Below are 14,290 nucleotides of genomic sequence, written 5' to 3' on the forward strand. Positions count from 1 at the left end.
CGTTCTGTGATTTTACAGCTCAATAAAACTATTTTTTTTGGGTAGGAAAAGCAGCATAATTTTAAGAAAGCAAAATTCCTTAGGAAAACACTTTTAAAATATATATAATTAAACTAAAAAGAAAAGTCAGTTAAAACTTATTATTAATCTGACTGGTGCTCAGATTCTACTTTCCAAAAATTAGTCCTTCTTGAATTGTTCTCAATTTAATATTCTACTGCTTCACATGGATTAATCTGAACTAGATATTTCCATCATATACAGCCCTGAGCAGCTCGATGGAATCAATGAATTGTTCTTCAAAGATTTTAAACCTCCATTCAGACTTTAGTAATGATTAACTTATAACTCCCCAAATAAGCAGAACTGATACCCTTTTAAGATGAGCAGTTTTCCATACATTTTATCATCTGAAGTTAAATATATATATAAAGATTCTAAATATAAACTAGGGAGAGCATACTAATTTCCAAATTTGAAGCAAACACCACACCTACTGCTAATCCTTTCATATTTAGGCTCACTGTATTTTAAAGCCTGTTCTTCTTAAGTTATCATTTTCTATTGCCATCTACTTCTGTTTGTATTATTATCTGATGATATTTACTTTCTGCTTGTATTAATAAATTATTACAATTATTATTATTTAATAATATTGCATTGCTTACTGACCAAAAGGCAACCTGGAAAAAAACATACTGAAAAATGAAGTGGCAGAAATATTATTAATTTCTGTATATTCAAGAATATTTCAGAAGCATCAACATTTTCATGAGCAAAATCCAGCATATTATTCCTGTATGGTTTTATGCTTCTTATTCCACAGAAAGCAAGCGCTTCTGTGAACAAATTCATAGCAAAAAAAACCACTTTAAAAATATAGTTGTCTTTAAAATAATTGTTTCAATACACCTGCAATTCTAGGGCAGAAAATTATAGAAGAGACTTTTTTTTCCCAGACTTTGTAATTCCATTTTGAAGAAACAAGCAAGTTGAAGTAGGTAATTTCTTCTTAAAATCTGATCGGTTTTCCATAAGACTTTTTTCCTTTAGATCCATTTTATGTGTTTAGTTGAATAATACAGATTAGTTTACTACTTAACCTAATATTGTGAGTGACAATCAAAATGCTTTTGTAAAGCATTTGAAACTTGAATTGCTTGGAGTAAACAAGCATATTGATTTCTTGAATGTAAACTGAACCTATACAGTTCTGTTTCCACAAAATATTATTTCTTAAGCATATCAGTGACATCTAAAAGGCTAACATCAGAATAAGTTCATTGACATCAAAACATACTATTTATGGACAAGGTGATTCAGCCGTCTTTCCACATGAACACCACTGCCATCTCTGAAAGAAAGAGGGCATTCATTTGCTTTTCAAAAGAAATTACTCCCATTAGAATATGAGCACATTAACTATTTTTTGGTCTTACCTAATTCAAGCAAACCAATCCATCATTTAATTGAGGATCTTGCCTTTGGTGAGGGATATTGACTAATTGCATGAATTGCTAATCAGTTGTAAGTCATTGCCCTTCGCTTTTGTGGGGAACCTTCTTTTCTTGTGTCATGAAGAGAACATGGTATGCGAAATCATGTGGGATGAGACCATCATTTTGAATTAAAATTCCTCTCTAAGTCATGCCAACAACCACAGCTATATGCTGGTATCTGAGCATTCAAAGGCAGCTGGATATGATGCTGGCCAGACGCTACTCCTCTTACCTCCAGGACTGCACATGATTTGCAGATGGGAAATGTGCTCAGAAAATGGACTTGTAATAGCTTGGTCTTCTAATTTATTTTCCCTAGAATATCTGTGTGCATATTCTCTCCTCCCAATCTTTCCTAGTTCTTCCAGTATTCCTCATTGAAAATTATTTCTACGGCTTTACTAAAATTTACTACTACTCTTTCTATATTAGAGAATCTTCTTTTTAACATTCACCTCCAAATTTACTGGATGCACAGTCTATAACAGAAGATTTAAATTCTTAATCCCCCTCTAGAACATCTTTGATCTAGTTTGTACTCGTGCATTCACATATTGTTATCTCATAAGGTACCTAGCATCCTCTCTTCTTTGACACTGGCATAAAAATACCATTCACTCTCCCCAGACCTTAGCATCAGCAGGCTTTTCCCCCTCTTCTATTAATCTGTTAGATTACTTCTTCCAGACTGTCCAATGGGCTAAAGCCACAGCACCTTTTTCTGTCTTCCAAGGAAAGAGGTTAGAGGGAACCGTGACTTCCTTCAATTCAAATTCTATCATCAGACTTTTCAGCTGAATCTGTAAAGTGCTCCCTTTCCAGTTCAAAATGTGGTTTCCCAGCCTTTAATTGTTCAATCACATATTTATCTCTTTCCTCAATTGCGTTTGGTCCGCTTTTGCCCCATGAAATCCCATCCATCAGTTGAAATGTAACGTGGTCAGAAATAATCCATGTACATGTAGCCATTTTTAATCCTAGGCTTCAGTAAAACATTCAACACTCTTCATATTTCCTTGGAAGCTTAAGCATTAATTGTAGAAGCCAATTAAGCTCTCCACAATAATACATATGTCCACCTGTCACCACAATGAAGTAACTGTGGATTAAAGAAATAAGCCTATGTGAGTCTGAATGATGTAAGATCATTTTTGAAACCTGTCTCAAATTTGTGAACTTGCATATCTTAGATGAATCCTTCTGTTGAAGACTATGTTAACTGATGTTTTATCAGCTCTAAACAATGTTGGTTCCCTTTACAATCCTTTTTGTTAATTCGTAAAAAATATATACCATATATAGCAGATGTCAGAACTCTTGGCTCTTACAGTAGAAAACTAGCATGTATTGAAAAACAGGCTATATATAATGATTTCAACCTTACAGCACTTCAACTTTTTCCAAGATTATGCAATTACAAACTTCATTACTTCAACACTTGCAGAGATCAGCCTAACAAAGATGATGATGTCAGCCCACTAAAATTGCTAGTTCTTTGTATCCCACAGGGGAAAAAGATCAGTGAAACTTAAAAATACAAGGAGACATTTTACTCCCCATCACTGTGAAACCAAAGCATCAAAAGCTTACAGAATTCAGCTTGCCAAACATTTTATATGGGACCACTGGAGGAAAACAAAAAAAGTATAGCACAACTTACAGGGAAGTTCACCTTTTAAAATAAAGAAATACAGTATATTCTTGCTTAAGCTCTGAAAATAAGGAAAGTAAGATATCAAAACCTACCTAAATGTGAAATACAGTGAACAAATGAAACCAATTCATTACTCACTCCTAGGAAGAATATCTTTGTCTCTAACTTTTAGAAACGAGATGTGGGTTAACTTGATACTCACTAAACTACAGTCACAACAAGAAATGCAATTTAATGTCTAAAACTTAGATGCAGTTTTCAGATAAACTTTAGTCAAGGTTTTGACTCTCCATCCACCAAAATACCAGCCTTTCAAACTCATCCTGTGTTCTGATGCCATGGTGATTTTCACCTGCTTTATTTATTATCAATAGCACTACAGGTTCTGGTAACAGACCATTTTATTTATGCTAAGAATTCAAAAGGAAAGTGTTGCGTTATTTTCCTGTCACTAGGCTAGCTCAATGCTTATGAGGAATAAAGCTGTATAAATTAAGCTACATCACTAACATAAATATATATGATTTCACAGGAGCCTAGTGACCAGCTCTCTTGGGAAAAAAAGAGCCATTATTCAAAATAATTCTTCTGACCATGGTTTACAAATAACAGATGGGCCTGAGCCAGATAGACACAAGCCCTTGCAAAGCTCCTGGCTTCTCATATGCCAAGTTCAGCTTCCATAACATCATTACTTATTCACAAGTTGTTTCAAACATTCACTCAGTCATACTCAGACTAGTTCATTATCACATTGGCACTACATCGGAAAAGCCCAAAACACACACATATATAATTCTATCTGGTCTATACAAATATATTTATTTATAGAAATCCAAGTACTACTCACCACATGAAGAATTTTATTCTCTGTTTCATATACTGTGCAATCCTGAAAAAGTAAAGCAGAAAAGGCAGGTTAAGTTGATCCAGTCATTTACCTTTCCTAGATTTATCCTTCAAAATTTTAATTAAATTGAATTGAAAAGACTTTAGGATGAAGCAAAAGATCTCAAAGTCTCAAACAGAATGGAAAGACTCATGTAACTGAAATGTGAAGCCACCACAGAAAGGAAATACTGGTAAATGTTTATATTTATTCACTAGTTCTTGTTTCCCTCCCTAAGACAGATAATGATCTTCCTCTACTGTTTTGGCACATACCAGCCAGTCACATATTTGCTAGACAAGTGCCTTCAAACAGCAGTCCCTGACCAGGGACAAGAATGACCCGCTTTTAGTGGTAACACTGAAAAACAGACCTACCAGCAACAGTCTTAAGTAGCAAAGACAGAAAACTAAGCCAAACAATTCCTGCTGAGCTGAACTGCTGTGTTTGTACACCCTGCCAGAGAAGGAAACCCTGGGAAGGAGGAGAAGAGAAAAGGGAACCACTGGAAGCAAGAAGAGGGAACCCCTGATTGTTTATAACATTCCATGGAATGGGAAGGAAGACAAATAAGGGAAACAAGATACAAAGGAAACTTGAGTCAGACCATCTTAGGACATAACAGCCTGCTGGGGACTGCATGCACATTGTTGTCACCTTATGCAGCATGTGAGGCAGTTTCTATAAGCAAGACCAACAGATGGGAGGCTGGGGGTTATGAAAGTTTTGCTGACAGGTCAAAACCACAGTGAACATAGAGAAATGGATTTAGTAAGACAGAGCACATGAAATAAAACCAACATTGGTGAAAGAACTGCTCTTAGTTAAGTTCATCACATGCTCTAGCTTTATGGTAATTAGTGCAAACTCTGTTTAGAACAGATGCTTTATATCCTACCTAATAACCCACATGAAAAATGTGACTAAGTTTTCATGTTTTAAGTCTCATTTTTAAATCAGTTTATCCTCTTAAAAAAATTACTGTTATATGCAACCTTTTTTTTTTTTTTTTTTAATTAACTTTTAATCCATGAAATGCTTCTACTGTTACTCGGGCAAGAAAAGCCAATGTGTCCTTAAGCTTTATGTACAGCAACCTATGCAGAAGCAGCAGGTTGATCAGGGAATATTTTCCTAATAACAGCTGTTGGCATTCAAGAAACATTTGCCAGTAAGTACAGCCAGAAAGAAAATCTAACACGTTTAATTATATGCAGACATCAATGAAGTATTTGCAATCTTAGTAGCAAACCACACATTTCATTGTTCTATGTGGGAGGGCATGTAACATTTTCAATCTGGATACATATATGTTCTGCATGAATCATTTTGCAAAAATAGCAGGAAGGGATTGTAACATTTAAGTTGGAGAAGAAAAAAACTGCTTTCAAGCAGATATAATTATTTAATTGGCAATACGAAGAGTTTACTGTAAGTTTAAACATTCAGCTTAAAGAAGATACTATTTGAGAAGTCTCACTACTAAGGGAAGAAGGACTCGGGGTTCTTAAATGCTGTAGAGGTTTTTTATTACAACGAACAAACCAGTGAATAACAGAGAAACACTCCTACATCTTTCAAACGAAACTTCCACATAATCATGAAGAAAGCTAAAGAAATATGCTTATTTCTGACAAAGCAAGTGTCTATATGAAAAAATTAAAAATATTTCTGAATCTACAAAAGACAGTAAAGCAAGTGGAAAACTTCTCAGGCATCCAGTCTATGTATAGGGGCAGGTTGCCTCACCCTTACATTCTCTCTTCAACACATAATTCCCTACAAATCCAGGGTCTGGGAAGATGAATTGCTAAATGAGTTAATCACATAGTAAACAGCTGATTGTTGATGCTACATCTTCATATTCAGGCAAGAGAAAAATTAACAGTTCAGTAAAACACAAAAGACAGAAAAACTGGAGGAGAACAAACACAATGCTTAGGTAAAAAAACCAATTCCAAAATATACTTTTTCCATACATGAATGACATCCAACTAAACAGAATCCAAGCATGAACTTGGGGAAATGGGCAGGAATGCAAAGATCAGTGCCAGCACAGCCCTGAAGTCTAGGATTCAAAGAAACCTAGAAAAGGTCAACAAGCTGATCCCTGCATCATTGCAAGCTCATTTTAACTCCCTGCCGCCTCTCCTAGGATGAGGGCTGAGATTGCTTCCAAATGATCCCAGGAGCAAAATCTCCATGTCACTTTCTTTCACAGTGAACAGTTTATTTCCCCTTAGATTTTTAAGTCATTTCACTGCTTTGTGCTCTATCTTTAAGCAAGCACTGAGGATAACTGTGCCCACTCTACTCAAATATCCCTTAGGTAGAATGAAAAGCTGAATGCTTATTACTGGGGGCCTTTACCATTTTCAATTATTGCTTTTTCATACCCATTTCATTTCAACTAAAAGAGATTAAAGCACTTGAGAACTATTAAAAAGAGTCACTAACTATGCAATTAGAAATAAATTTGTATTCTTAATAGCATACCACCCACAGCTGGAGAACCTCTCTTCCTTCCATAACTAGACTACAAGCCCATATCTTACTCCTAAAAGATCTTCTTAAATATCTGTTTAACCACAGTGTCGAAACATTGCAATTCAGGTAAGAAACGGAACACAAGCAAGTTCAACATCAACTTTTTTTCTACTTTAGAAAAGCAAGAACACACAAAAAAATCTGCAACCACGCTTTACTCCTACACAAACTGACAATTTGATATTCACTTAGTGAAACAATACTGTGATTACCCCGGAACTCAAATACAGATACAGTAAGGGGGAGATACTTTACTTTTACTTGTTTTTTCTCTGAACTTCACACATATATTCACAGATAAACTATAACTAAAGATAGGTCATATGATCCTCTTCTAACCAACCAAACAAAACTTCAGCTGAAAAAACATAAGGTTATCTTCTAAACGCATATTATTTCCTAAAAGATTCATAACACAGATTGCTAATAAAGCAATAAAAGCAGCTCTGCATTAATTTATACTTCCTGAAGATGTAGTCAACTATTGGCCATTAGCAGTTTCAGATTGGAAAATGGGACAACCTCATCTGCAAAGAAAGAAAAATAAAAGGGGAATATGATAGAACAACTTAATTGCCAATATCAGATTTTCATGGTCATTCTTTCCAGCTCTGCCTCATGCATCAAAACAGTAAAAGTGACCTTTGTGGAGGCAGTCGGAACTAGGCTAAGATCCTAAAAACCAAGAAACATGAGGTCCAAAACTGGAAGAAACAGGAAAAAAATGCAGTAAGGGAGAAAGATAAGAAGAGCAAGGACAAACTACAACAATCAGGAAGAGGGTTCTTCTGCACTTTCAACCCCAGTAAAATTTTAAGACTAGCAAGATATATGCTATGCTACAACTGGGAGGCATCACTTCTATTTCTTTCAGAACTTGAGACCTTAATGATCACAATTCTGTTTTACTTCTACAAAAATGACAAGTCTTATCTGCAAAAATCCTATCATACTGTCATAAGTAATAATTACTAAAGAAACTTAAATTAAACCCACTGGATGAGACAGCACTGACTGGTGACAATGCTGTAGAATGTTTGCATCTCATCCCACCCTGCCTCAGACGTTACTAGAACATATAAAATACAAATATATGTGTATTTTATTTTTCAAAAGCAATGTTTATGATGCTTCATTTTCCATTATATTTTCTTTTCCCTTCACGGTTATTGCCTTGTTTTTAAACATTTATCACAGAAGTGAGGAATGGGGCCAGCTAATTATACCAGCACTTTCCTTACTCTTTAGCCCTTTGCTTTGCACCCAAGCTGCTTAAATCTCAACTCAAAATGTGAAGCACTGAGATCTAGAAGACCTCCCAACTCATCCTACTGATCATATATATAACCCACAGGAAAAGAGTGTTTCTACAGTTCTCCAGTGCTATATCTATGGGATAATATTCAGAATAATAATATTTATATTTTTGCACACATATGATCTGGTGTCCAAGTCTGAGTCAGCAACCTGTCAAATTACCTATTGCAATGACCTGTCAAACACTTCTCTCAGGGTACTTGCAGGCTATAATCTTGAAATATGTCATCATTACTACTACTATTATTATTTGTGATTTTGCCACATATTCTAGGCAGCTGCTGCACTGTACTCTTGGCACTCTTAAGTTCCTGTCAGCTCTGACTCCAGAATAAAGTTATGCTAGATCAGAAAATAAAATATGTACATACGAATAGGTAAGGGATACAAATAAAAAATTGCAGAAATATGTTGATTAGTTCTTTCAGCAACAAACTTGGCAACACTTCAGCCTTTCTATTTATCCTTAGATTAGAGTGCTCAAGAGAGGGCATGGACTTCTTTCACTGTCTTTTCTTGTCCAGCAGAATGCTTTAGTTGCTCATGCATATTTAATCATCCTAATTTATTTTTTCCTCCAAGGCACAGAAAATTTCCTAGGCAGAACTGATACAACAGCAGGTTACATGATTGTCAAGAATAAAAACCAGATCTCCCAATTCTCAGGTACCATGTTAACGCCAAAATGTCCCTTGTGAAGTCATAGGATAGCAGCATTGCTCAAAAGCTGTGTGGTGCTACAGAGGTAGAGCAACTTGTGAGGAACAAGAGCTTGCCATAAGAGCGTATGTTCTTCAGGCAGCTACCACGCTGCTTCTGGTGAAGCTTCTTCACTGCTATTTTAACTTGTTTACCTCTGAAATCCAACAGAATTTACATGTGTGTGTGCTTGTGTATATTACACTGGTTCTACCACCATTTTGCTGATAAAATGTTGGCAAGGTTAAGAATCCAATTTTAAAAGTGGTAGTGAAATTGCCTGGAAAATGTACCTATCATGAGCAATCTCACACAGATTCCATTTCTAGTTTTAAGAGGGCAACAGCTAGATTTTATGTACTGCTTAAAAACAGATTTTTTATAGTCACCATTATTGCTGTCACCATTATTTTGAAATCACGCAAAATGTTCTAAACCATGTAACTCCAGTTCTCTATTTGTAACAAAAATAATTAATTACATGATTGCTAAAAGAGGGTTCAGACTTTCATGCATTGCCAAGCCTTTGGTATAAAACCTCTCTTGAGCAATATAGCCATTGGTTGCAATTAAGCCAAGCCATTCTTTAAATCCCTTTGCTTCTCAAATTGATTAAAACTGTAACTGAATCCTTTAATACCAGCATGTGTCAAACGGATGGTCTGTCAGTCTTGCTACTTAGCAAGAATAAAAAAAATCAGTCGAGAATGCTCAGATCATAAGTCCCAGTCCCTTGAGCCTCAGCACTGCATCAGCAAAAAGAAGTTGTTCTGGCTTCAAGGAGCCCACTGTGAGACTGTTCAAGTGTCACCAGCTCTAGGGAATTTATGCCATTGGCTCTAGAAAGGCTCATTTGGTTTGAATTCTGTCCAATTCAGCTGTAGCAAGAAAGCCACAAGACTGAGGTTTGCTAGAGTCATCACTGAAGGTTCTCACAAAAGATCTGGACAACAATGATGCCAAAGTCTAAAGCTTTGCCAACACATAAAGAAGACATAAGTTTAAGAACTTTCATAATGGGTTCATTTATTATTACCTTTCATCATTCTTCTCAGACTAAGACAATGGTACATTATTTCCAAACAGGTACAAGGACAAGATAGATTCAATCAATTTAGTCTTTCACTACTTGAAATAGAAAATGGATGGAAAATATACCCAATACAACTGATGGTGGGATGAAAGGACAGCTTTGAAACAATAAACTTGATTGATATAATGTAGGCTACGGCAAAATGTTCATGTGTTCTGTAGAGCATGACTATTAGAGAAAACTGAAGGCTATTAGGGAACTCTGCTCAGGCTGCGATTTACAGGCATGTCTGAGTAATTACTGGAGGAATAAAGTACAAATTAGTATATCTACAGATCTGTTCCAAACTCTCCCCTCCAACCCCTTCATCCACAAAACCAAGAAGCAAACATCCTCTTAAACACCCCCAAAGCTACAGAGGCTGTCAAGCAGGTGACATTCTCTTCTGGTAATGGGCAAAGAATTAAGGGTATGACACAGGCAGAAGTTTCCTAGTGCAGTGCTTTACTACATCTTCGATTTTAAGAGATCTAGCAGGACAGTGGATGCAAAAGGTGTAGACCCTGGGGATACTGACAATTACAAATGTTTGAAATGGAGATGGGGAAGAGGAAATACCTTTCACCTTTCTCAGTACCTAAAATGCAAAAGCCAGTTCTTCCTAAGCTATGTAACTACCCAGCATTTGCATCGGTAATTCTTTGCTGCTGCCAAACAAAATGATTTTTTAAAATTACACAGCCATTGCTAAAACTTCATACTGCATTTCTAAGTGGACTTTCCAGAATATGTGCTTTCCTTGACTTTCTTCCCACTGAGCTGCTCCAAAAGAGTCTCCAGTCATGGCTAATCCTCCTACTTCAGACTGCCACAGTCCCAGGGAGCTCTACCCTCAACTCTCCCTCTTTCTGCAACCTCTTCCCTTTTGCTCAGCAGTTCCCTAAAATCATGCTGCTTTAATTATCATCTCTGTGGATGAGTCACAGATCTCTCAGCCCTTCTGTTCACATTCGCAGTTCAGAATCTCCTCCTGGATATTTGCCACCAGCCCCAACGCAGTATGCTGAAAAGCTGAAATCACGTTTCTTCCCAAACCCTCTCTGCTCCCCCCTTCTTTTCCTACCTCTGTCAACAACTCCACCACCTTATGTCCCACAAGCTCACAACCTGGGTGCAATTTTCAACTCCTCTTCGCTTCCCACACAATTCCTGTCGATTTTCTTCCCACTGTCATTCAGAAATATTTGCTTTCTTTCCCACTTTTGCTACAATTATTCAAACCCTGCAGTTTCTTGAAATTGGCTCTATGGCATCCTCACTCTATTATTATTCCCTGCTCCTCCACACTGAAGCCAGAGCTCACCTGCATCCGCAGCAACCCACTCTGTCCTCCCCCATCGAAAACATGCGTAAGAACTCGTGGGGATGGGAGAAAACAGAATGGTGAATCTACACCACTTAAGATACTAAGAAAAACAAAATGAAATGAAAAATACAATGCAAGCTATTAAACAAATGCTACGTAAAAGGACATTTCCTATGCAACCTACACAAATGCACTTCTAAAAGTCTAGAGCCTTTCCCTGAATACTTAATGAACATGCATTCTCTAAGTTCATAACCCTGGTGTACAAACTGATAGCAATTACCCAGCTTGTTGAGTACAAAGAATTGCCTTTATTTCATTTAAACAATCTGTGTGGAGTGGCACCTATCACCATAGTAACAGAATACTTCACGTAAAAATTTAACACAACTTACATAAATCACCCACAGATCAAGCAACTACTGGGAAAAATTGCTCACTGGATTAAGAGCGATGCCATGTATACACTAAGCTCTTTTCTTCTATTTTCCTGAAGTCATTTTCCATTTCCAATTATTTCTACACTCCTTTCTGTAGAAGACATCATATTGCTTTCCTTTGGGATCTGGTCACATATTAGTTCTTGATTTGCATATAGAAAGTAACTATACATCTTTACTAAAATGAGCTGGCACAGCATTAGGTCAGCAACCACAGCAATTGTTTTAACTTGCTCATATATCCTGCTAGAGTCTAAGTACTTCAATGGTCTAAATTGAATTTCATCTATTAAGGTGATTTCTCTATGCAGTGATATTCTCAGCAGGTAAAAATAAAATTATCAACAGATGAGAGGCTGGAAATTAGTCAAAAACATTCCATCCAAAACAGAAAAAACAAAGCTTGAACACCCTTTTTTCCGCCTCTCTAATTCGGAAAAAATAAGCATCATGCATTCAAAAAGAAAACTTTTCTTACTGACATGCAACACTGAGTTTGTAGCACGATGTGTTGTGAGGTTCCTAAGTTTTCAATGTCACTTCCAAGACCATTTAGAGGTAAATAACTTCTTAATTTTTCATTTCTGCTTTTCCTCTAGTAAGGCCATTAAAAAAGAATTCTGGTTTATAAAATAAAATGGCAGCAAAATGTTGCATGTTTCGTTTAGTGTCTAGGTGGTTATTCTGCCAACAGAGGAAATAAAATTAATCAAACTTGAGAAAAAATAAATATATTTAGGTAGATGTCATTTCAGGCTCAGCTATGACATTAATGTGTTGTATTGGTTCATCTGAACTTCTTGATGTATTTTTAATGGATTTAATAAAACAAATACACACATACCTCACATTCTATTACTGAAATAAAGATGAACCCTACAATTTCTCTCACTCAAGGCTTCTACTGGCTACCTAGCAACCCATAGTTTCTGTAATTCACCATACTGAAGTGAAATTTTCCTTTGCTGCACCTGGTTACAGAGACTGGAGTGTGTCTGGCACGGGAAATAAGTTTCCAAAGGAAAAGACATGCAGAGTTTCAGTCTTCAATTCTACTGATACGATCAACATAATCTTAATTCACCGTCATTAATGATTAAATTTAGCACTTATCACAAAGCACACAGGAAGCATGGCATATCCTCTGTCTGCCTCTATTCAAATAGAAACTGTGATGCCACTCCACATGCACTGACACGGTGCCCACAACACTCAGTCGAAGGAAAAAAGGTTTTATTTAGAGGAAACATATGAGATACTAAAACACAATTTTCCCTTCTGTCTACACTAAATCTCAGTTTCCACCAACTTTCTGCATCTTTCTGCAAGTGTTTCCATGAGTGCATGAATTAACCCAAGAGTTTCTTAGGTACTCTGCAAACTTTGGGGGCTTTTGTGTGGGGTTTTTTGTTTTGCTGTGATTTGGTTTGTTTGTTTGTTTGGTTTGGTTTGGTTTTTTTATTGAGGGTTTTCTGGTTGTTGTTCTTTTTCATTTTGTTTTTCCTTCTTCCACCCATGAGAAAAAGAAACTACTTTCTCTAAGAATGTAAAAGAAAACAGAGCTAATAAATTCACAGGGCTTTACAGGATGGGTTTTTATTAAAGCATGCAGTGGCTTCATATGCTATTTTGAAAACGTCGCATCACGGATTACTCAAATTTAGGGAAAAAAACTCTTTCCAGCATATATCTCAATGACAACCAAAGAGACATGAAATTATTTCTAGTAGTGATCCATATCCCTACAGACTATTATTGATATTTTAACCTTGGGGCTATTCTGTGCCTAATCCCATTTCAAAAGGACTCCAAAACTTAAAAAGACTACAACATATCTACAAGTAAGACATGTCAAGACAGGGCGGGGGGAAAATGGAGTGAGGAGAAGGCAGGAAGCATAAGAAAATATCAGAAATAAACTATCAAAATCAGAAGAAGACATCAATGTTAAGCACCTTTGGCACTATTTTATAGTACATTAAATTACATCTGAAATTTTCTATAGAAGTGTGTTATAGTGAAATAAGATACTCTACTATGAAAAAGAGAAATATGCTACTAAAGAATATAAATTGAAACCACTTTGATATAGCTTCTTGTAAACAAGAAAATGTTTCATATTTCCATCCAGCCTTTACATTCTATTTTACCTTATTTATTACATATTGACTTCTAAATGTGAAGAAAACAATTGCACAGGATAATACATTTCCTGAAACACTACTACTTCTGAGCCCTGCTTTGAACCTTATGCAACAGAATATCTTGAATAGAAGCAGCACTTAAGAATACAAAGCAAGTCTAAATTTCTGTCAGCGTCACTTGCAATGAGCTGTAACACTCTCATTGAACACCATTTGGGTTCCATGGACTATAGGCAGATAACGCCTGCGTATTCTTCTCAGGGGGGACATTTTGTTCTGTTTTTAACTTTTGACCACATCTATCAAGCTACTCATTTGTACACTTACCCTCCTACTTGTACACTTATCAAAAATTGGACATTTTGTATAAGCAGTGTACTGTGTATTTCTTATTCCAAGAATGTGGCCTCCTCACCACGAAGTATTTTTTATTAAAAAGAGGTGGGTAAGGGAACAGATTATTACCACGGTAGGCTAACAAAGATTTTCCTGCAAGCATTTGATAAGTTGAGGTAGAAGGAATAATGCTGAATATTTAAATCAAAACCTTTAAAATTTAATACAGAACTGCTTCCATTAGACACATGTTGCTTTGAAAGATCCCAACAATCTGGAAGCGCAAAGCAGCTTTAATGAGCAACCAATCAAACATTTGCATCATTAAACTACTAAAGTCAGTTTATTAGCTAAAGATTCTTGAAG

At 36.2% G+C, this 14,290-nt stretch overlaps 1 protein-coding gene across 7 annotated transcripts in view; it reads right to left on the reverse strand.

Annotated features, from left to right (window-relative positions):
- The window catches only part of CNKSR2 (connector enhancer of kinase suppressor of Ras 2), a 216,539-nt gene that overhangs the window by 135,445 nt on the left and 66,804 nt on the right, over positions 1-14,290 (reverse strand). For all 7 annotated transcript variants that reach the window (XM_071812397.1, XM_071812401.1, XM_065858558.2 and 4 more), the window contains exon 5: positions 4,004-4,045. In XM_071812397.1, coding sequence (XP_071668498.1) covers positions 4,004-4,045 — 42 coding nt within the window. The remainder of the gene's footprint in view (positions 1-4,003; positions 4,046-14,290) is intronic.

This window comes from Patagioenas fasciata, chromosome 1 (assembly GCF_037038585.1).
Source record: "Patagioenas fasciata isolate bPatFas1 chromosome 1, bPatFas1.hap1, whole genome shotgun sequence".
Lineage (NCBI taxonomy): Eukaryota > Metazoa > Chordata > Aves > Columbiformes > Columbidae > Patagioenas > Patagioenas fasciata.